The sequence below is a fragment of the Hylobates moloch genome, unplaced genomic scaffold (genome assembly GCF_009828535.3).
Source record: "Hylobates moloch isolate HMO894 unplaced genomic scaffold, HMol_V3 SCAFFOLD_5, whole genome shotgun sequence".
Lineage (NCBI taxonomy): Eukaryota > Metazoa > Chordata > Mammalia > Primates > Hylobatidae > Hylobates > Hylobates moloch.
The window spans coordinates 118,805,752-118,828,615 of NW_026652280.1; the positions used below are offsets into that span (position 1 = coordinate 118,805,752).

The 22,864-nt window shown below is 40.9% G+C and overlaps 2 protein-coding genes across 7 annotated transcripts in view; one reads left to right on the plus strand and one right to left on the minus strand.

Moving 5' to 3' along the window:
- AKNAD1 (AKNA domain containing 1) overlaps positions 1–8,534 on the plus strand; it is a 41,075-nt gene extending 32,541 nt beyond the window's left edge. For 2 of the 6 annotated variants that reach the window (XM_058439501.1, XM_058439502.1), the window contains 5 exons: positions 748–870; positions 959–1,015; positions 3,790–3,871; positions 7,271–7,400; positions 8,146–8,533. In XM_058439501.1, the coding sequence (XP_058295484.1) occupies positions 748–870; positions 959–1,015; positions 3,790–3,871; positions 7,271–7,400; positions 8,146–8,277 (524 nt within the window). In that variant the 3' untranslated portion in view covers positions 8,278–8,533. Of the gene's footprint in view, positions 1–747; positions 871–958; positions 1,067–1,164; positions 1,321–3,789; positions 3,872–7,270; positions 7,401–8,145 lie in introns of those variants that run through there. The other 4 variants (XM_058439506.1, XM_058439503.1, XM_058439505.1 and 1 more) reach the window with 4 other exon arrangements.
- A 6,884-nt stretch (positions 8,535–15,418) lies between these two features.
- The window catches only part of STXBP3 (syntaxin binding protein 3), a 65,651-nt gene continuing 58,205 nt past the window's right edge, over positions 15,419–22,864 (minus strand). The window contains exons 18-19 of the mRNA XM_032155177.2: positions 16,904–17,052; positions 15,419–15,653 (exon numbers count right to left, since the gene is read on the minus strand). Of these exons, the coding sequence (XP_032011068.1) occupies positions 15,559–15,653; positions 16,904–17,052 (244 nt within the window). The 3' untranslated portion in view covers positions 15,419–15,558. The remainder of the gene's footprint in view (positions 15,654–16,903; positions 17,053–22,864) is intronic.

Consider the following 22,864-nt stretch of genomic DNA (forward strand, 5'->3'; position numbering starts at 1 on the left):
ACTTTGAAAGATAATGTTAAAAATGAGTCTAACCATGAGTTCAGTAAGGCAAGAAGCATTGGAAGAGGCTTTGTCACTGCAGCATCTGTCCTGCAGCGAGATGTTGCTTGGACATCCAGTCCTGACATGCTCACTTGCCTGGCCCCAGGCTTTCATACTCTGGCCTTACCTGGAGTGCTGCTCTGTCCACAGCCTGCCAGACAGGTTCTATACCTGCACCAAATACATGTGCTGTCTGCTACTAGCTTCTCTGAGGCTAAGAGAGCAAAGTCATGATTCAGGTTCCCTTATAGGCTTATGAATGTCACATAGAAGAAACCCATCTTTCCAATTGCCTGGATGACAAAATACAAGCTCTTGGCCACAGCAGGGTCTGAGAGAAAGAATGTGGATGTATCAGGCCAACTATGGAAAAACAAATACAAATCCAAGGTTGTCTGATATTTCAGTGGGCCAAATTGCCGCAGATCCATTCATTCAGCAGACCTTTACTAAGCCTAAATATGTATGCTACATCTTGAGATTTTCATACAAGAAATGTTAATTATCAAAACATTTCTCAGTTGTCAAAAGGGAATCCCAAATGCTACCCCAGGCTGGCAACTCCCCTTGGTGACAGTGCCGGGACGTTAAGCACTTTGGTGTCAAACACATACCCTGCACGGTTACAGTTCTGCTCTCCACGCCGTATTTTATGACTATAATCAAGACACTTACCCTTCATTCATGCAACTTGGGCTTTTTCAGATTCTGATACAGGACACAGCTTCTGTTCTGATTCTGGCACTGAAATGCAGAGTAACAAAGGTCAGGACTGTGACACTAAGATTCCTACCTCCCGAAGAGCCTGCAGGAAAGAACCACCTAAAGGTAACACTCACCTGGGGCCTCAGAAAGGCAAGTGGGGACAGCCACTGTTCCCAGGCAATGAACTGTATTTTTAATCTTTTCTTTCCAGAATTTTATTATAGATACAACACTCCAGGGCAGAATTACTCAAATCATAGCAAAAGAGGTGCCTTTGTCCAGCCCTATTCTTTAGATGAAAGTAAAAACTCTTCACCCTGTAAGTACATCTCCTGCATGACCCCATCCATGTCAACAGCCTAATGTCCCAGGTATGGGACATTCACATGACACTGGCCACTGCTTCCATCTGGGAAGCCCTGGCCTCTCCATTCTGCTGCCCAGGTCTTGTGCACTCACCTGACACTTCCAACTCCAGCCCTACACCTGCATGGCAAGAGGCTGAGCCGGGGCCGGAAAATATGAAATCGCAGTGACCAAGGACTTTGAAAATTATTAAGGGCTACACCAGTGCAAGTTGGTAGCAACCCATAAATGTTTGCTGAACAAATAAATGACTTACTGGATAATCAGTACTATTATTGTTACTATTCAGAGGTGGCTAATGCTTTACATCTGTCCCTACTAAGAGTCAGCATGTAGAGAAATAGACTATTTTTACATTCCACAGACATCATGTTGCTAACTTCCAAGGCAAAAATTTGCCGTCTTTGAAAAAAAATTAAAACCCCACAAACACATATTTAAAAAGATGAATGACATGACTGCTCTTTCCCGAGCTCTTGAAAGAAAGGAACTCATACCCAAATAAGGAAAGCTCAAAGCAAAATGGGGTAAGTTCTAAAAGCAGGGCAAAGTGTGCCAAGGGAACAGGAAGGAGGGAAGGAAATACTCTAGTTTTACCCCTGAATGACAGCTATACCTGGTTCTCTGACAGGCGTTACATCCTTGCCCTCATACCTTCAGGGCTCTTCCTCTCCTTCTCTGGGAGAGGGCACCAGGGAGAATGTTTCTTATCTTTCATGATGGCCAGTGCCCAAGACTTAAGAATGTCATTTACCTGACTGACCTCAGCTGTCTCCCCTCCCCCGCTCCAGCTGCCACATCCTCCAATTGCATGTATTCTTTTGAAGTGACAGTGACTAAGATCAGAGAAGCCACAGCGCAGATTTCTTCGCTATCTCCTTGGTCTTGAGGTCTACAGCCTGTGACACTTGTCATGCCAGTATACGAATGAGGGCTGCAATGGATTCATCCACAATGTGATCTTGAACTCCATTAGCTAACTAAGGGGGTAGAAGTTATAAGGAGGCAGCTTTTCCTCCAGGTTACAAAGACCCTTATAGCAGTTGGAGCGGACAGAAAATGGAGGGGGCTGTGGCAGAAGGTTGTGAGCTCATCTGTGGACTGGAAGGCAATGGACTTTGTCTGGAAGCTGTAGATCTGTACACTGGACTAGAACTGCACCAGGTGACACTGTGGTGCTTTCTAACTCTGAGTTTCCAGTAAAATCCAAAATTACATTTGGAGACTACCAAGGAATGAAGATTGAGCTCATTAGTGCCTCTTCATCAAGCCCAAGTCTAGGTGGTCAGCATGACTAAATCTTGGTTTCTGGCTTCTGCCCTGCCTTGCATGTCTGAGGGACAATCTCTCCCAGTGTCCTTTGTCCAAAGGGACCCTCCTGAGGGTGAGTGAAGCCTGGCTACTTGACACCAATGAATAAGCCTGGAGGGAGAACGAGGGGAAGACAGAGAGAAGAAGAAGAGGGAAAGGGAAGGGGAGAAGGGAGCCTTGGTGACAGAGAAGGCAGATTTCTTGGCCACTGACTCATCTCTTTTCCTTTATCTGTCTTTCTTCTTGTCTTCCATGGTGACTTTTCCACATTTTCCTTCTCTGCTTAGACTCTGTTTTCTGGAATTGTCTTTGTAACATAATCATTAATTTCTACTCCTACAATCTTAACTCCTAAAATTGAAGAGGATTTCGGAAATCCATTTGGTCCAACCTCTTGGAAGATATTATTCCTCCATTTATCAGATGTGGTTATTAAACCCAGAGAAGTCAGATGTGATGCACAGGTCACACAGCAAGAACCCAGGGAACCTAAACTCCTGGTTTCTATCTGTTAATAAAACTATCTTTTTTTTTTTGAGACAGAGTCTCGCTCTGTCACCCAGGCTGGAGTGCAGTGGCACTATCTTGGCTCACTGCAACCTCCACCTCCCAGGTTCAAGTGACTCTTATGCCTCAGTCTCCCAAGTAGCTGGGATTACAGGCACCCACCACCACACCCGGCTAATTGTTGTATTTTTAGTAGAGGCAGGGTTTCATGATGTTGACCAGGGTGGTCTTGAACTCCTGACCTCAGGTGATCTGCCCACCTTGACCTCCCAAAGTGCTGGGATTAAAAACATGAGCCACTGCGCCTGGCCTAAAAATCCTTTTAAAATTGAATTTCTTTTCCTAAGTTCAGAATACTTCATAGAAAGCTCTTTATTAAAAATTTTATTTTTAGAGACAGGGTCTAGCTCTGTTGCCCAGGCTGGAGGGCAGTGATGTGATCATAGCTCAATGCTTCCTTGAACTTCTGGGCTCTAGCGAGCCTCCTGCCTTAGCCTCCTAAGTAGCTACAAAACTGTAGGCACAGGCCACCATGCCCAGCTAACTTAACAAAAAATTTATAGTTAGTATGGAAGGGGTTTATGAATTTTTTTTTTTTTTTGTAGAGACAGGAAAGACTGGTGGCAAACTCCTGGCCTCAAACAATCCTCCCACCTCAGCCTCCCAAAGTGCTGGGATTACAGGCATGAGCCACTGTGCCCAGCAAAAGTTCTTTGTTGTCTATGTTTCCCAGTTTTCTGATTTATTAAAATTTTATGAAATAGTTCATTCATACAAAAAGTTCAAGGAATGATACATAGGCACCATTTGGGGCTCATTTTTGAAACTCTGAATTTAATCATAGCTAACATTTTTCAGCTTTTTTAAAACCCAAACGGACCTGTTCTCAGAGAGTGAATTCAAAATCCTTTAAAGGTGAACATGAGCCCACACCAGGAAAGTAAGTATTATTTCATTATTACTAACAAAACATTTCTCATTGGTGGGGTGTATACAGTGTACTTGATAGTGTATTAACTACCTACTCCAAGATAACCTAGATCATTAGGAGTAGAGCCAGGATTCAAACCTAAACCTATCTAATCCTTCAATCATTCATTTGTTTATTCAATAAACCAAGTCATTGTGCTAGGTACTGAGAACACAGGACAAAGTCAGCCACTGTCCCTGCCCTCACAGAGCTTACTTTTTTGGCAGAGAAGCCGCACAGTCTTTGTAAGTGCCAAGAAGGGGACGTACAAAGTCCTATTGATCTAATTTGGGGGTTCAGGGAAGCTGAGCTTCGAAGGATAAGTATGAACGAACTAGCAAGGGGATCTGGGGGCAGTGAAGAACATTCCAGTCTAGGAAAGCTTCCTGTTGGGAGAAGGCACTTGGCAAGTTCAGGAATGGTGTGGCTGGAACCCAAAAGAGGGAGCGGCAGTGGAGCAAGATGAGGCTGATGAGGGAAGGTTGGTGGAATTGTCAGGGCCAGACTGTACAGAGACTTGTCAGCTCCAGGAAGTATTTCAGAATCTTAGGAGCAAGAGGAAGCCAATTAGGGTTTTTTTTTTTTTTTTTTTTTTTTTTTCTGTTAATTCATTTTTATTTTTAGAGATAGGGTCTCCCTCTATCACCCAGGATGGAATGCAGTGGTGATCATATCTCACTGCAGCCTTGAACTCCTGGGCTCAAGTCATCCTCCCGCCTCAGCCTCCTGAGTAGCTAGGACTATAGGTGCGTATTTTAAAAAAAACAAAATTTGTAGAGACAGAGTCTTGTTATGTTGCCCAGGCTAGTCTCGAACTCCTGACCTCAAGTGATCTTCCCACCTTGGTCACCCAAAGCACTGGGATTACAAGTGTCTGGACCCCAGTGAAGTTAAAAAAAATTTTTTTTTGAGGCAGGGTCTTGCTCTGTTGCCCAGGCTGGAGTGCAATCTTGGCTCACTGCAGCCTTGAGCTCCTCGGCTCAAGTGATCCTCCTGGCACAGCTTCCTAGGTAGCTGGGAGTACAGGCATGTGATACCACAGCTAGCTACTTCTTTTTTTTTTTTTTTGGTAGAGATGGGGTCTTACTATGTTCCCCAGGCTGATCTTGAATTCCTAGCCTCAGCAGTCCTCCTACTTCAGTCACCCAAAGCACTGGGATTACAGGCATGAGCCACTGTGGCAGGCCCACCCAATTCAGTTTTTTAATCGGGGAATTTAAAAAGTTTCTTAGTGTTTTAAAGGATAAGTCTAGCTACTGAAGGAGTGGAAATGAATGAGAGGAGTTAAGATTGGAGAACAAAGGCCAAATAAGAGGCCAGTGCAATAATTCAGGTGAGATGATGCAGCTTGACCAAGGGTGGTGGAGATGGAAAGAGAAAAATCTGCGTATTCATTCAAGAGCTATTTAAGAGACAGAACCAATAATGCAGCAGAGTGGCTAACAATTCAGGCTCTGCACTCAGAGCCACTCAGTCTGAACCTACTACCCTCTACCATAGTCTAGCACAGTGTTTAAGAACGTGGCCTTTGGAGACTTCTTGGGTTTTTTTTTTTTTTTTTTTTTTTTTTTTTTTTTTTTGAGATGGAGTTTCACTCTTTTGCCCAGGCTGGAGTGAAGTGGCCCGATCATGGCTCACTGCAACCTCTGCCCCACTGGGTTCAAGTGAGTCTCCTGCCTCAGCCTCCTGAGTAGCTGGGATTATAGGCACCCACCACCATGCTGGGCTAATTTTTGTATTTTTAGTAGAGAGGGGGTTTCGCTATGTTGACCAGGCTGGTCTCCAACTCTTGACCTCAGGTGATTCACCCACCTCGGCCTCCCAAAGTGCTAAGATTACAGGTGTGAGCCACCATGCCTGGCCGACTTCTTGGGTTTGTCTTGGTTCTGTGTCCTTGGGCAGGTTCCTTGACCTATGTGTGCCTCCATTTCTCCACATGTAAAGTGGGAATCATAATAGTGCCAAACTCATTGAGGACTGAGTCCATATGTATAAAGCACTTAGAATGGTACCCAGCTCATAATAAGTACTCAGCAAGCGATGGCTGTTATACTGTTGACAGTGGAGACTGATGGGCTATGGGGAGAGAGAGGACTCTGCACAACTCTGCCATCCCCTGCCCAGAGTATTTCATTAGTTAGGGGCCCCAGATGCTGGACCATCTCTTGCCTGGAGGATCAATCCAATGTGTCAACTTGCAGAACCAATTGATGCTCATATGGTAGGGGAGAGGGATGAAAGGATATTTTCTGGAGATGATATTGCTCACAAGTGTTTTATGTACCAAAGTAATGCTTAACAGAGGAAACCTGAAGCCAGAGGAAGCTGTGAGGGTGGCTCTATGACTGCTCTGTCAACAGGCAAGTTCTCAGGGCATCCCTCAGGGCCACTGCTCGTGCTTGAGAAAAGCCTAACTCCAGGCAGTGCCCTTCACAGACTGTGCAAATAACCCCCCTAGAGCCATGCTCTGCACAACCTGAACAGCCCAGTGGCCCTGCACCCCTCACTCACCTAGTGCAGACTTCTGGCCCACCCCTGAGAGAGAGCCAATCACACTGTAGCAGGCAAGGGGAGTCTGTTTACTTCAAAAGGAGCTGCTTTTATTTTTTGACTGCTTCTGCCTCCTTGGGGTGAAAGGTCACTGGTGCCAGAATGAACTCAACCCAAGGTAACTGCAATTGGCAGTTTTGTGTATTTGTTTTATAAAAATGCAAGGTAGAAAGTTGGCCCCAAAAGGCTGGACGCGGTGGCTCACGCCTATAATCCCAGCACTTTGGGAGGCCGAGGCGGGCGGATCACGAGGTCAGGAGATTGAGACCATCCTGGCTAACACGGTGAAACCCCATCTCTACTAAAAAAAATACAAAAAATTAGCCGGGCGTGGTGGCGGGCACCTGTAGTCCCAGCTACTCGGGAGGCTGAGGCAGGAGAATGGCTCGAACCCGGGAGGCGATCTCTTGCAGTGAGCAGAGATCGCGCCACTGCACTCCGGTCTGGGTGACTGAGTGAGACTCCGTCTCAAAAAAAAAAATAAAAAATAAAAAATAATAATAATAAAAAGAAAGTTGGCCCCAAAATAATGAAAGCGGAATAAAAAATGTCTTTAGAGTCTTGCCTCTTTCTGTACTAGAGGAAAAGGAGATCAATTCCGGGAGAAAATACCCGCATGGTCATGGCAACAACCTTTTTCTGAAGCCCAGCTGTGGTCAGCCACATGGGAGTATGACAGCTACGAGGGCAGCGGGTGCACGAATCCACCCACACCCAAACCACACACATAGAGCCATTACCGACCACAGAGCTGACGTGAACAGGAGTGTGCTTGAGGGTGGCGCTTGACACAAGTATCAATGTGCTTTTGTCTTCCAGAAAAAAACTTCAGGCTTTCATGACCTACAGCTCAGACCCTGCAACACCCTCACCCCATTTCTACTCCTGCAGGATTTCTGGAAGCAAATCCTTATGTGACTTTGATAGCACTGAAGAAACAAAATCTGAGGTGAGGACTTAGAAAATCATTCGAGAATCCTTGCAGCTCGTAAGTTTGATTTTGATGCCCACAGAACTGGCAGCTCTTAAGTTATTGCAGTATCAGAGCTTCAGAAAATGTTCTGCTAAAGACACTTTTGTGCTCAGCACTAAGCTAAAGACACACAGCCTCAGCAGCCGCATGGTTTGTATTATTCTAAATTGGTTCCACGGGAAATTTCCTGGAGAAAGTGATTTGTGGGTGGTGCCTCAGCTACAGGATTTCCCTGGCCGGGGGGTTGAAGGCACTGGGTCTGTTCCAGTGACACTGTGATCAGGGTTGCCAACAGTTTCCTATTTCAAATCACTAACTCGAATCCCCAGGCCACTTTCAAATGTTTCCATACGCATGCGCTGTATCCCTGAATACCCTCTCAGTGGTTATGGCCCCCATATCCCCATCAATGGCCCCAAGAGCTGTTTTTTTTTTCTCTTTCTCTGCGGCAGGGAAACAGCCCAGCTGGCGGCTGACCTCACCCTCTGATTCATGCTCATCAGTCACGTGCTGGTCTTTTTTTCAATCCCTTTCCCTAACAAATATATTCCGTCTCAGACTGGTCTCCTAGGAAACCAACCCTCAAAAACAGAAATAGACCAAGAGGAAAACAGGAATACTCCGAAAATTCCACCTTGTAATGTTTAATAATGAGAGAACCCAAAGAACAGAAACAGCAGTTAGTTTATCTAATTAAAATGTGTGGACTTTTCCTCTGTAGATTTTAAACTCGGCTTTGGATCATGCCCTAAGGACAGCAACCATTTTGAAAGAAACTACAGATCAAATGATTAAAACGATTGCAGAAGACCTTGCTAAAGCACAGAGGTGGAGGAGTCGACTGAAATACTAGTTCAACGCTAGGCAACCAAGGATTCAAAAGAAAAAAGTGCAAAGAAAACTTGATCTTCCCCCAAAATGTATTTTACTTACTACACAATTTAGGAAGATGACTTTCTAGAGAAAACACAGAAACCATAAGAAATGGGTAACACAAAGTACTTAAAGGAAAAAGAAAAAAGAAAGGACTTCTGATCCTTAAAATCAAAAGCAACCAACAAGTATTTATTTTAAAATAAATCTATGTTCTTCTTAACTCATAATAAAACAAATCAAAACAATGAATTTCCTTTTATCTATTAGTCTGAAAAAAGATTAAAGTTTGAAGAAACCCTGTGTCAGTGAGGATGGAGGGAAACTGGTACTCTCATATGCTGTTAGCGGAAATGCAACCTTTTTGGAAGACTATTTGGTAATATCTACCAAGTTCCACAAATTCCAAATCATGTACCTTCAGAGCAGCAATTCCATTACTAGGAATTTCTTTTATATATAAGCCACACAATGTGGCATGATATATGTACAGGGAAGGGCACTGGAGCACTGATGGTAACAACCCCAAAGGGGAACTAATCTAAATACCCCCTGTGATGATTCATAAATGACAATACTTTGTAGCCACCGAAAAGAATGAGGTTGGATTATCTGCAAAAGTCAGTGAAAGAAGCAAGATGCTTAAGCATATATAGAGAGAGTTGTAACCTCTGGGGTCTTGCTATGTTGCCCAGGCTGGACTTGAACTTCAAACAATCCTCCCACCTTAGCCTACTGAGTGGCTGGGACTACAGGCACACACCACTGTGCCTGGCTCTTCATTTGTGTATTTTTTTTTAAATGGCATACATATTTTCAGGAAAGATACCTAAAAATCTGAAGTGAACCTCTAGTAAAGGAAACTGGGAGTTTTGGGGGAGAAAGGGGTTTTTACCTTCTTTTCTGTACTATATGAAATTCTTACAATATACTTGTAAGTCAAAATTATTTGTTTAAAGATCGCTTGAAGTCAGAAATATGTGAAAATAATAGCCTTAATGAAATTTTGGAAAAAACAATTCATTAAAACTGTGTACCAGGGATTAAGTACATTTTCATGCAGACCAGAGCAGGCTTTTTTTTTTTTTTCCAGAGCAAGCTTTTGCTTTCCTTCTTTAAGAGTGATTTATTACCTCCTTAGTGACAGCACAGCAGGGTATTGGCTCTTTCCCCCTTTCCTGAAACTTCTGATTTTCATTCACCCCAGATATTCAACAAATGGTTTCCCAACTCCCAGAGTTTGGCTCAGTGGTCAGGGGGTAGTTGAATCTATTCCCACTTTAGATTTTCGTGCCAATGTGGGCAGCTGGTATTTGTCTAGCTGGCTGGAGAATGGACCGTTTTTAACTTTGGGGTTTGTAAATTGGTTTAGGGTGCCCTGGAAGAGATAAAGCAGAGGTCAGTCTGAAAATACCTCTGACTTTATGGCCAAATTTACTTCAGGCTGTGGCACCGTAAGGAAGATAGCAAGGAACTACGGCTGGTATTAGAAAAAACAGAGCTTAAACTGTGTATGTTCTATTAAATAAAACTTATGGGAGGTCATTTTTTTGGACTAAGCTCCTACAGGAGACCCCAACAGACCCGACCAAACTAGAATGGAGTCACTTATGCTAGTTGCCACATAATCAAACTGAACTTTAAAATAGGTCAGTTTAAAAAAAAAAAAAAGAGACCCAGAACATTCACAGTATCCCATTAGAAGTGGCCCCGTCAATCTGAGCTGGCATAAGTAAGTCCCCTCTGCTTTAACCCATATAAAGACACCTTTTGTTCCTTGTTTCCATTTTCTTCTGCTTTTTCTGCCTATAAAGCCCACTCTGTGCTCAGCCTTTCTATTTCATAGATGGGATGCTGCCTGATTCATAAATTGCTAATAAAAGCCAGTTAGGTCATTAGACTCAATTTGTTGACATTTTGGTTTTTGGCAGTTCCAAGAGACTTCCAGCATCATCACATATCTAAATTTAATCACAACTTGCTAATCTGTTTTGTATGTTAGTACCACTATCTCATCCCCAAGTTTAAAATCATATACTTCTCTGGCTTGAAGTGTTCTTATATGATTCATTAGTTCTTAACCTTTTTTGGGCTCATTTTTTGAGAATCTGGTGAAAGCTATGGAGTCTCCCTTCCCCCATGCTCTGCCTTCTCGTGGAAAAGAATACATTTTTAAAAGTTCATGGACACCATGAAACAAATCCATGGAACCTTGGTTAGAAACGTCTACCATTAACGAATATTTCTAAATCCCTCAAATTAACATTTATACAAATTGGTAATTATAATCATTTTTGATTTAAAAATACGGCCCATTTCTGCTTTATCAAACCATATTCTAATTTTCCATTTCCTTGAAGATTAGGGTCATTATGAGCAATCACTGCAACACGACTAATCTAAGAAATAGCAAAAAAGGGCAGGCAATGCCCTTAAGGAGTTCTAGAAAGACACTAGGCTCTGATTTACAAGCATAATTTTATACTTACTGATTCTGTAGTCTTGGCCATCTCCTCCCTCATGCAATTCTTGTGTCAATTCTAATGAACTCTCTTCTAATTCTGTTCAATTAATAAACCAGAAAAACAAGCTTGTGAAGTAAAAGTAATGGTACCCCTAATGCTGGGGTCAAGGGGCTCAGCATTGCCTGAGGGCTGTAGGGAAACACCTGGCAGTCTCCAGGGTGCACAGGCCTCTTAGTATTTACTCCAAGGTCTAGCTGTGCTCTGGCCGCTTGAAGCTGCCAGCAGGATGCAATGGGACTGTCTGTAGAGGGCTTTTTATCATCTTTTTGTTTATTTTTATTTTTTTTGAGATGGAGTCTCACTCTGTCGCCCAGGCTGGAGTGCAATTGCGGGATCTTGGCTCACTGCAACCTCTGCCTTCCAGGTTCAAGTGATTCTCCTGCCTCAGCCTCCTGAGGGATTACAGGCGCCCATCCCCACACCCAGCTAATTTTTGTATTTTTAGTAGAGATGGGATTTCGCCATGTTGGTCAGGCTGGTCTCCAACCCCTGACCTCAGGTGATCCGCCTGCCTCGGCATTCCAAAGTGATGGGATTACAGGTATGAGCCACTGCGCCCGGCCTATCATCTTTAAGAGAAAGTTCTAGCCATCCCCTTTAGTTAACTATTACAGTTTGCAAAAGAAATCTTATCTTTTTATCCTTTGTTATAATCTTGCTGTTAATGAATAATATAAAATAGGCCCAATTTGTACTAAATACAAATATGTGTTTATATTTAATAGACAAAACATTGTTTTGGTGGTAAAAATTTTCCTATAGGAGGAAGACATTTCTTGTTCCTTTGATTTTAGAAGAAATCTGCTTGCATCCCAATAGGACTTACAATGGGTACAAAATACCTAGTAAAGAATTGAGTTATGGAGGTGTCGTATCTTACACAATAAACTGTGGGGTCAGGCCCTTTGGGGCTCAAATCCAAGAATTTTGAGACCTTGTGAACTCCTGTTGTGATCCTGGAGCAGTAAAGGCTAAGGGTCTAGGAACCAGGATAACAGGATTAATAAAGATATCCTTATTTACTTACTAATATGATTGAAGAATGTGAATCCACGGTACTTTATAAATAAAGCACATTTCAACAGGAAGCAAAGCTGTGTTTCAGAGACAGTGAATAAATGGTTTCCGTTGGTTGCAACAACAAAAAAGTCTTTTTCTGGGTCTTGAAATCAAAACCTGTAATTTTTTTTTTTTCCAGACAGGGACTCACTCTCTCCCAGGCTGAAGTGCAGTGGTGTGATCACAGTTCACTGCAGCCTCCACCTCCTTGGTTCAAGCAATCCTCCTGCCTCAGCCTCTTGAGTAGTAGCTGGGATCACAGGTACGTGTCACCACACCCAGCTTTTTTTTTTTTTCCTTTTTTTGTAGAGATGTGGTCTCACTACTTTTGGAATCTTCACAGAAAGAAAAAAGAAAAAAAAAAAGATGTGGTCTCACTATGTTGCGCAGGCTCATCTCAAACTCCTGGGCTCAAGTGATCCTCCTGCTTTGGCCTGTAATTGCTAATTCTATGGGGGAAAAAAATCAGCTTATACAAGGAATTTATGTGAGATGATGTCTTATGGCTTCAAATTCATAAGAGATTTAGTAAACAAAGGGTGTCTGCAATTCAAAGCTTAACATATATGTGAAATATAGGACCCAAAACATCCGATGTCAGTGTGATCAGGGTAAAGTGGTCACTGAGATGTCAAGTGATCAAATGAATAAACAGTTCAGTGTTTGCTGTCATCACACTCTTAGTTCCATTTGTTCCAGGCCATTGGATTAATCTAAATACCTATTCCACACGTCCTAACCCTGGAGAGGGAGTTACTGAGGCATACAAAGATCTCAGATAAAATGCAGACACCAAAAACTAATCCTCTTACTGGAGACATATTGTTTTCATGCGTAGTTTGCAAACAGGGCTGTTTATTGTGCCAAGCCCTTCCTTTCCATGCACTCATCCACACCAAGTTACATACATCTCTTTGTGTCTCGGTTTCCTCAGCTTTAAAATAAAGATGACAATCACAGTACCTATGCTCACGGGAATACATGAGAAGATGGAATGAATTAATAATAGAAAGCACTAAGTAAGCATTTGTATATTATTACTTTATTATCAATACTTAGTAAAGTTGTAAGATTAACATATCAAAAGTTGGCCAGGCACAGTGGCTCACACCTGTAATCCCCACACTTTGGGAGGCTGAGACAGGAGGATTGCTTAAGGCCAGGAGTTTGAGACCAGCCAGGGCAACACAGCGAGACTGTCTATACGAAAAAACAAAAACAAAAACAAAAAACCCCCAAATTAGCCAGCTGTGGTGGCCCATAACCTGTAGTCCTGGCTACTTGGGAGGCTGAGGCAGGAAGATCACTATGGCCCAGGAGTTCAAAATTCCAGTGAGCTATGATCACATGACTGCACTCCAGCCTGGGTGACAGCAAGACCCTGTCTCTATTAAAAAAATAAAAAAATAAATAAATTTCTATATGTAAAAAACCCATTTGAAAATAATAGAAGATTCAACCCACAATGGAACTACAAAAATATTTTGACAATGTGCAGTAACTATATGAAGAAAATGAAGATTCTGAAGGTTATATTTAAATGAAAAGACATTTCACATTCCTGAATATCAAAGTTTCAATATTATAAAAGATGTCGATTTTTCCTAAATTAACCTAGAAACAATGCAAATCCTATGAAAATACCAAAATGGCTTTTTTGGGAACTCAACAAAATGATACTAAAATTCATCTAGAAAAATCTGATAGAAAATTTCTGAAAAATAATAGTAATTTGGGTGGATGGAATAGGAACTTCTTCCACTACGTATTGAAACATACCATGAATTGAAATAGGGAAAAAGAAATACAAAACAAACTGTAGGTCATTAAAAGAGAATCCAGAAATAGACCACAATACAAATGGAAATTTAGTCTATGATAATGGTGGTATTTCAGATTAGTTGGGGAAAGAGAGATTACCCAATAGGATCTGGTATAACATCTGGCTGTTTAGAAAGGAGTGAAGCTGGACCACTATGAAATACTCTATCAAGTCAGGGTTCTGTGCAGGAAACAAACTTCTCTAGATATTTCAAGCAGAAAGGCATTTAATACACAGAATTAGGTCATTACAAAAATTATTGAAAAAGCAGTAAGAGCAGAAACTGGAGACCCACGATCATTTTACCATCTGTGACCCAAAGGACAGGAAGCTAGTGCTGCTGCCACAGCATTAACTCATACCCACGAAGCAGGTGACAAGACACTAAAATGTGGAGTCTGGTTGCTACAAACAATTCCTGTCTGCAGGAGACTGTTTACTGGCATAGTAGATGGCCTCCGCCTCTAAATCTTGACCAAGTGCACATCATTGGTAGAATATAAACTGTTCAGACCTTACTTATCTTAGAATCTGAAAAATTTCATGTTTAGCCTTTCATCCCCTGTGGTATGGGGTAAGGAGACACGGGACGCCATGCCAAGTGCTAAGAGACAACATCTAGCACACAGTCTTACACTAAAATCAATTCCAGATGGTGAGTTACCTGTAAAAAAATAGAATGAATCTATCAAAAATTTATAATCCTGGAGTGTGGAAGGTATTTCTAAGTAGCATGTGAAATTCAGAAGCCAAAATGGAAAAGCAATGGATTTACTTACATAAAAATTAAAAATGGATATCCATCAATATTTAAATGCACAAATCCCTTGACCACTGCTAGGAATTTACATTATGGAAATGTTTGTGTAAGTCTGCAAAGGTATGTACCCAAACAATGCAGCATTATTTATAAGAGCAAAACTCTGAATCAGTAAAACTATGGTCTGCTGTATGACAGAACACCATGAGGTCAAGTAAAAGAAGAGATTTGAAACAAAGATGTTTCCTTTGTTTAACAAAACACATCTGCAGACATATATTATCTAACCCTATATAGAGATTACATTATTTTTGAAAAAGTCATTAGGAGTTATCTTTGTGGGAATATTATGGTAGATTCCTTTTCTTCTTTGTTACTCTAAATTAGAACTTTTAAAATTTCTAACTTTCCCCTTCCCCTACAGAAAACACAAACCAGAATAATTTTTTAAATTTTATATTCATTTTCTCTTAGAATGTTCATGATTTTTGGTTTTCTAATTTAAACATACATGATTTCAAAATTATATAAAATCGTGTTCTTTACAAGTATGTGGCAAAATAGTATACACTGAAATCACTCCATTTCTATTAATGACTGAATTATTTTACACATAAAACAAACTGAATTTTAGTTGAAAGAAAAACTACACTTAGAGGAAACAATTCTATCATACATATAATTTACAGTTTTTTACTTTTACAATCTCTTTATTTAAAATCATTCTTTCCCAAAAACTATACTTCAGCATGAGACTTTTAGATATAAGTATCCAATGGGTAGTTAGTATGTACATAGGTGGCTGTGAAAAATTACCCACAACTCTAATATATTCTCCTCCAAAGGTGAAAAAATTTCCTTTTAGAAAGCATTTTAACATTTCTTCTCATCATCTACAAAGCAGCAGCAATATTTAAATTATCAAAAATGACAAATCCAGTAATACATAACCATAAACGGTTCCTTAAGAAATGTATTTGAAAAGCCATTATTCCATAAAATATTTACATTGTTTAAATTACATGACAGCAACATTTTCTTTCTATTTTAGTTCAACATATTAGTAAGAATCTTTAAACCCTCCAAAAATAAACGCTATTCATCTTTAATAAAGGAGACTTTATCCTTGGGTTTATTCAGCATCTTTATATCATCCAACAGCTTTTTGGGTGTTAAAATATGTGTAGAACCTGGTAGGAGAAAAGAGAATTTTTCAGAGGCCAGCAGTTAAATCAATTTTCCTTCGCTTGATATAATGTGTTGTCCTTCAAGTATGTAAAGTGCAGTAGCCTGGGGTAATGTAACAAAATTTCTGTAAGACATCTTCCTGAAATCTGCCTATACTGCAATATTTCAATCCTTCTTCGCCACTGGGCATGTTCAGTAACTTTTCAGAAACAGTGGCCATTCCTAGTGCTTTGCCTACTTTGTGCTATACATTGGTACGATGAAGGGCAAAACTGGGGATTATCCTATCTTCAGCACTACAACAGTTAATGTTCAATAATAGAGATCCACTAAGCAGTGCTGCAGGTCAAGGCTTAACACACAGATCCAGCGCCTCCATGGGTCAGGAGAGTTTACCTATCATTGGCTTTGACTGAAATTCTTATTTTTTAATTTTTTGTAGAGACGGAGTTTTGTTTTATTGCCCAGGCTGGTTTCAAACTCATGGCCTCAAGTGATCCTTCTGCCTTGGCTTCCCAAAGTGCTGGAATTACAGGCCTGAGCCACGGCCTGAAATTCTTAAAACTTAATTCCACACAGGCCTTGCCAATGTAATGTCCATATCCACAAAAAAATTCAAAATATTTTTGAAGTAGAAATGTATTTGTGCATCAAAAACTATTTAATGATTAAACAAACGTATAGAACATACTATTTTAAAGGAGCAAGCTCCTTTTCCTCAAATAAGCACATTTTAAAATAAAACTATCAAAAAGTCAACTAGGAAAAAACTCCAGCACATCAGACAAAACACATTCTATGGTTAACAATTTTTTTGCATTAAATTTTGTCTCAAATGTGTAACACAAGATAACATTTTACATGTATACTTTTGCATTTAGAGTTTGTTTAAAAACAGAAAAGAAGGCCGGGTGCGGTGGCTCACACCTGTAATCCCAGCACTTTGGGAGGCCGAGGCGGGCAGATCACCTGAGGTCAGGAGTTTGAGACCAGCCTGGCCAACACGGTGAAACCCTGTCTCTATTAAAAATACAAAAATTAGCCTGGCATGGTGGCAGACGCCTGTAATCCTAGCTACTCAGGAGGCTGAGGCAGAAGAATCGCTTGAACCTGGGAGGCGGAGGTTGTGGTGAGCCAAGATTGCGCCATTGCACTCCAGCCTGGGGGACAAGAGCGAGACTTAGTCTCAAAAAAAAGAAAAAAACAAAGCAAACAAACAAAAAAACAGAAAAGAAGAAAACGAAAGTCTTACCAATAATAACTTCACAGGATTTATGTGCCTGAGAAACTTCATAAGCACAACGCATTTCAGAGTATGTAATCCCTCCAATTACAAAAACAATCAGCTTTGACCCATTTTTTCGGTCTTCTAAATAATTAGCTCTGGGTTTCTGGCGAGCACTAAAAAGTAATTAAAAAAAAAAAAGTAAACATGTTATAAACATTTCCAAAGCCATAATGCTTGTAGACTTAAAAAGCCTAACTCAACCAAATTCAAACTTGCTACCAATTACATTGATTTTTTTTTTTTTAAGATGGAGTCTCACTTTGTAGCCCAGGCTGGAGTGTAGTGGAGCAATCTTGGTTCACTGCAACCTCCGCCTCCTGCGTCACGGTTCAAGCAATTCTCCTCTCCCGGCCTCCCAAGTAGCTAGGATTACAGGCATGCGCCACCATGCTCAGCTAATTTTTGTATTTTTAGTAGAGACAGGGTTTCACCATGTTGGCCAGGCTTGTCTTGAACTCCTGACCTCGTGATCTGCCTACCATGGCCTCCCAAAATGCTGGGATAACAGGCGTGAGCCACTGCGCCCAGCCCAATTACACTGATTTTTAAGGAAATGACTTAACCATAGTATGACTAACCAAGAGTTAAGCAGGACAGCCACATTTCAAAAACAATTCTAACAAATCATGCATAATCTGGCTTGGCATTTTAACCTATAGAGTAGAGCTAACATCCTCCCTTATTATTTCATAAGAAGAAATAATATACCTGAGAAGTCTGCAGCTTCTTGAAATTGAAAAAAAATTAGAGAGTGGCACTGAAAAAGGTTTTGAAGATGTGAAGGGGAAAGGGGCAAGTAATACTTTGGAGCTGATGTGGTATTAGGTTGTTACTTGCTGGAATGGAATTCAGGAACCTACGATGGTAGGAGGTTGGCTGTTAAGAATTAAGACCTGTGTTTCCATTTTTATTCTGCTTGTTTTTGATTCAGTAGGACTTTCAGCAAATTACTTAACTTCTCTCTAAACCTCAAAGGCTGTTACAAGGATGAAATGAAACAATGTACAGAACACACTAAGTACAGAATCTGGTGTTGGGTAAGTACTCAATAAATAGTAGTCATTACTTTTACCATTCCTCCTCCAGATTGCTCTAGATCCCCAGAGTCCCATATAGTAGCCACTAGCCACATGAGGCTATTTAAATTTAAATTAGTTAAAATTAAATGAAATAAGAAATTCAGTTCTTCATCCATACTTAGCCACATATCCAGTACCCAAGAGCCACATGTAGCTAGTGGCTGTCATACTGGACAGTGCCAATATAGAACCTTTCTATCACTGCAGAAAGTTCTATTGGCTAGCACTGCTCTAGAGCATAGGAATTACTTTTTTTGTTCACAAGCTCCACTGGTAAAAATTTTTAGCTTCTATTTGAAAAGTAAATACTTCAAAATAAACATTCATTTATAAACAAATATATTAATGTGTAAATGACATATGTGTACTAGTATATATTAGTAAAACTTAATTTCTTCTTTTTTAGGTAAAAATAAGTACCCAATTGTTCATTTTGTTACCTACTTTGAGAGCCACTGTTCTGGATGACCTAGAATGCCTTGCAGTATAGGATCTCATAGCAAATTTTTGTTTTGTTAGAGATGGGGTCTTGCTATGCTGCCTAGGCTACAGTGCAGTAGCTGCGGACCAGCACCATCACAGGGCACTACAGCCTCGAACTCTTAGGCTCAAGCAATCCTCCCACTTCAGCCTCAAGTAGGTGGACTTACAGGGGTGCACCACTGCACCCAGCCCCATAGCAAACTTTTAATAATGTTCTTGGCTGGGCGTGGTGGCTCACGTCTGTAATCCCAGCACTTTGGGAGGCCGAGGTGGGCGGATCATGAGGTCAAGAGATCGAGACCATTCTGGCCAACATGGTGAAACCCCATCTCTACTAAAAATACAAAAATTAGCTGGGCATGGTGGCACATGCCTGTAGTCCCAGTTACTCAGGAGACTGAGGCAGAAGAATCGCTTGAATCTGGGAGGTGGAGGTTGCAGTGAGCCAAGATCACACCACTGGACTCCAGCCTGGGTGACAGAGCGAGACTCCGTCTCAAAAAAAAAAAAAAAAAAAAAAAATCTGAATCTAGCCTTTCAGATGATCGCTCCCATTCATTACCTTAAAGAATGAGGCAGTGAACAACAGGAAACAAATTTTAAAAATTAAAATTAAAAATTTCCTTTCCTTTTGAAAGATGAAACAGGAACAAGATCCACTCTTGTTCCCATACAAAGTCAAGGACGTATTAAAAACATAACTTTGGCTTAAGAACTGTTTCAACAGAGAGAAATGGAGTAAGAAGGCAAAAGAAAAGGAGACAACACTGCTCAAAACAATTCTAACAATTTCTAAGCTTCTGAATAGCAATTTTAGAGCAATGGGATTATATTTAATTTGTTTCACATACATGTGAAGATTGAGAGATATAAAGATAATCAAATCCCTAGATCCTGAAAACTTCCCTCTAAATAGCACCAAGGAGCACTGATTAAGAGCAAACATGTTTTTAAAGCATAGCTGAGAGTAAACAAGTCAGAGAACTCTCCAGGGCTATTGGTAAAAAGGAAGCTAATACTAGAATGGTAAACTGAGTTGAGGCTTGGTCTGCCTTGTGGAGTATTTTCTGATCTTAGCAAACAAGGGGCCGAGCCCTGGGTACTGTGCAAGGTACAGATTGGGAGCTGACACCCTGCATAAGGTCAGGACAACCTCAAAGGCAAGGGGAGATGCAAGGAAGCTTCTCCTCTGATAATTTAGCCACAGGCCTGTCTCATAGAGTCTTAGGTATTTATCACACCATCTTCATGGTCTGATGAGAACTGAGAAATTAACACAAAAAAGAAAAAACCTCTAATCTGGCAAAAGCACATGCAAAACCTGCCTGAAGGGACCCGCTCTCAATGCTGGCTACCGAAATAAACTCAGCATTCAAAATTACAAACACATATTGAAGTAAGTAACTATGAGTCTGCAGAAATAAAAGGCAACAGAATTGAACCCAAAGCGTGTAAATTAGTGAATTTATTAGATATAGACTACAAATTAGGTATGTTTAAAATGACAATAGACAATAAAGGAGGATAGAGAGTATGACAAAATAAGAAATAACAACAAGTCCAAGCATATTTAAAAAAGAAACATGAGAACTTCTAAAACGGAAAAATAAAGTCACTGAAAATAGAAAAAGAAAAAACAGCTTACACAGCAGATGAGACACAGTGTAAGAGACCTAAAGAACTGAAAACTAAATCTGAAGAAAAATTTCTAGAATGAAACACCAGCAGAAGAAATAAAAAAGTGTAAGAAATTAAGAGACATTATGACAGAATAAGATGTTCTAACAAAACCAAGACTACAGAAGTGGCAATATTTGAAGAATTTATGAAAGATGTAAATCCTCAGATTCAGGAAATATAAATGAATCTCAAAGAAAGAAACAAAAATAAATCCTCAGATACACATAGCACAGGGAATATACAGAACCAAGGACAAAAAACAACCAGAGAAAAAAGGTTAATTATTCACAAAGGTACAACAAGACTGACAGAAAACACAACCCCCTCCACCTTCCCAAGAGCTAAAGTAGAACAAGTGTTGACTGAACATACCTCAGCTCTTAGAAATTCATAGCTGGCTAAGAACAACGACCACATGAAGAAACGAATAAAACTGTAAAGACTACCACCACTGGCCAGGCGCAGTGGTGCACACCTGTAATCCCAGCACTTTGGGAGGCCGAGGTGGGTGGATCAAAGGTCAGGAGTTTGAGACCAGCCTGGACAACATGGTGAAACCCCGTCTCTGCTAAAAATACAAAAATCAGCAGGGCGTGGTGGTGCACATCTGTAATCCCAGCTAGTCAGGAGGCTGAGACACGAGAACTGCTTGAGCCCGGGAGGCAGAGGTTGTAGTGAGCTGAGATCGTGCCACCGCACTGCGGCCTGGGCGACAGAGCAAGACTCTGTCTTGGAAAAAAATAAAAAAGACTACCACCAAGAGACCCACATCAAAGGATACACTTCAGAAAAAAGAAACTGAGCCCACACAAAAGGGGTGGTGGGTGATTTAACAGGTTCACATGCACATACAACTGAATTTTAAAAAACCAATAATGCTGCTTAGTAATATGGGGGGTAAAAAAGATATAAAGTGAACACAAATGAAGTATTATAACATTTAAGGGGTGCATGGTTTACATCCAGTTGGTCTAAGGTTCTTGTATTGTTCAAGAGGAGAGCAGAGATACTAATTAATCTTAGACTTTGTTGAGTCAAATACCCTTAGTAATAAACTGCTACAAGAATAAAAATAGATAACATAACTTCCAAATCTTTTGTAGAAAAGGAAAAAATAAAGCAAAAGCAAAGTCCTCAGTCCAAGGGAAGCATCCTATCCAGATATACATAAAAGTACAAGAATGCTCACTGCATACTGTTTGTAATAATGCCAGTTTTGAGACAGCCTAAATTTCTATCATGTGGAAAACAGATGAATAAATTGCTATACTCATATAACTATATACCAACTAGCAGTGAAAATTTATACATGTATCAGTCTGGGATAAATTTCACAAACATAATGTGACAGAAACAAAAAAGCAGGCTGCAGGAGGACACACAATATGACACCGCATTAAGTTTAAAAACATAAGATAGAGAGCACTTGTCACGGCAGAATAAGGTGGTCAGGAGATTCCCCTCTAAGAAAACAAGTATATACCTGGATGAAATTGTAGGGAAAACAAAACATTTCAGGTTAACTGGAAACCATAGGCAGACAACAAATTGAGAAGCATTTAATCTTGAATATCTGCTAACATATCTGGTAAGAATGGTGGTGGTGAATATGTAACCTTCTAGCCTGGGCTGCATCTAACCCTCACTGCTCTCCCAGTTCAGTCAGATAAAAATTATAGCTTTACTGCATTGGTGGAAGACTTGATTCAAGGTGGGGCAGTGAGGCGAATACAAAATCCTGCAGCTTTGCTAGGTGTGGTCTCAACTTAGGATGGGCAGCCAATCAGGTACAAATAAATAAATAAATAAATTTAATTAATTAATTAATTTGAGGTGAAGTCTCACTCCGTCACCTAGGCTGGAGTGCAGTGGCATGATCTTGGCTCACTGCAACCTCTGCCTCCCAGGTTCAAGCGATTCTCCTGCCTCAGCCTCCTGAATAGCTGGCATTACAGGAGTATGCCACCATGCCTAGCTAATTTTTGTATTTTTAGTAGAGATGGGGTTTCACTAAGTTGGTCAGGCTGGTCTCGAACTCCTGACCTCGAGTGATCTGCCCGCCTTGGCCTCCCAAAGTGCTGGGATTACAGACATGAGCCACCACACCCAGCCAGGTAGAAATTTAATAAGGAAATCCCAGAAGTAAAGAAGCCAAAGAAAGAAAAGATAAGCTCTCTACACATGGTTAGTTGACAAACTATGCCATGTGTGGGGAAAACCTGAGAAAGTCCAGGAAAAAAAATGAGGGAAAAAAGGGCTGGGTGTAGTGTCTCACATCTATAATCTCAGTGCTTTGGGAAGCTGAGGCAGGAAGATCGCTTGAGCCCAGGAGTTCAAGACCAGCCTGGGCAACATAGTGAGACCCTGTCTCTACAAGACATTTAAAAATTAGCTGGGTATGGTGGCACATACCTAGAACCCTAGCTACCTGGGAGGCTGAGGTGGGAGGCTCACCTGAGCCCATGAGTTTGAGTTTATAATAAGCTACGATCATGCCACTGCACTCCTCCACTCCAGTGTGGGCAACAGAGAGGCCCTGCCTCTATTTAAAAAAAAAAAAAATTAAAAAAAGGAGGGAGACTTAAGAACGCCTATTTTGGAATGCAACCCCTAATCTACACTCAGCTTGATCAGTAGAGGATGGAAGCCATACAGGCTTGAAGTGTCTGAACAGATAACTGAC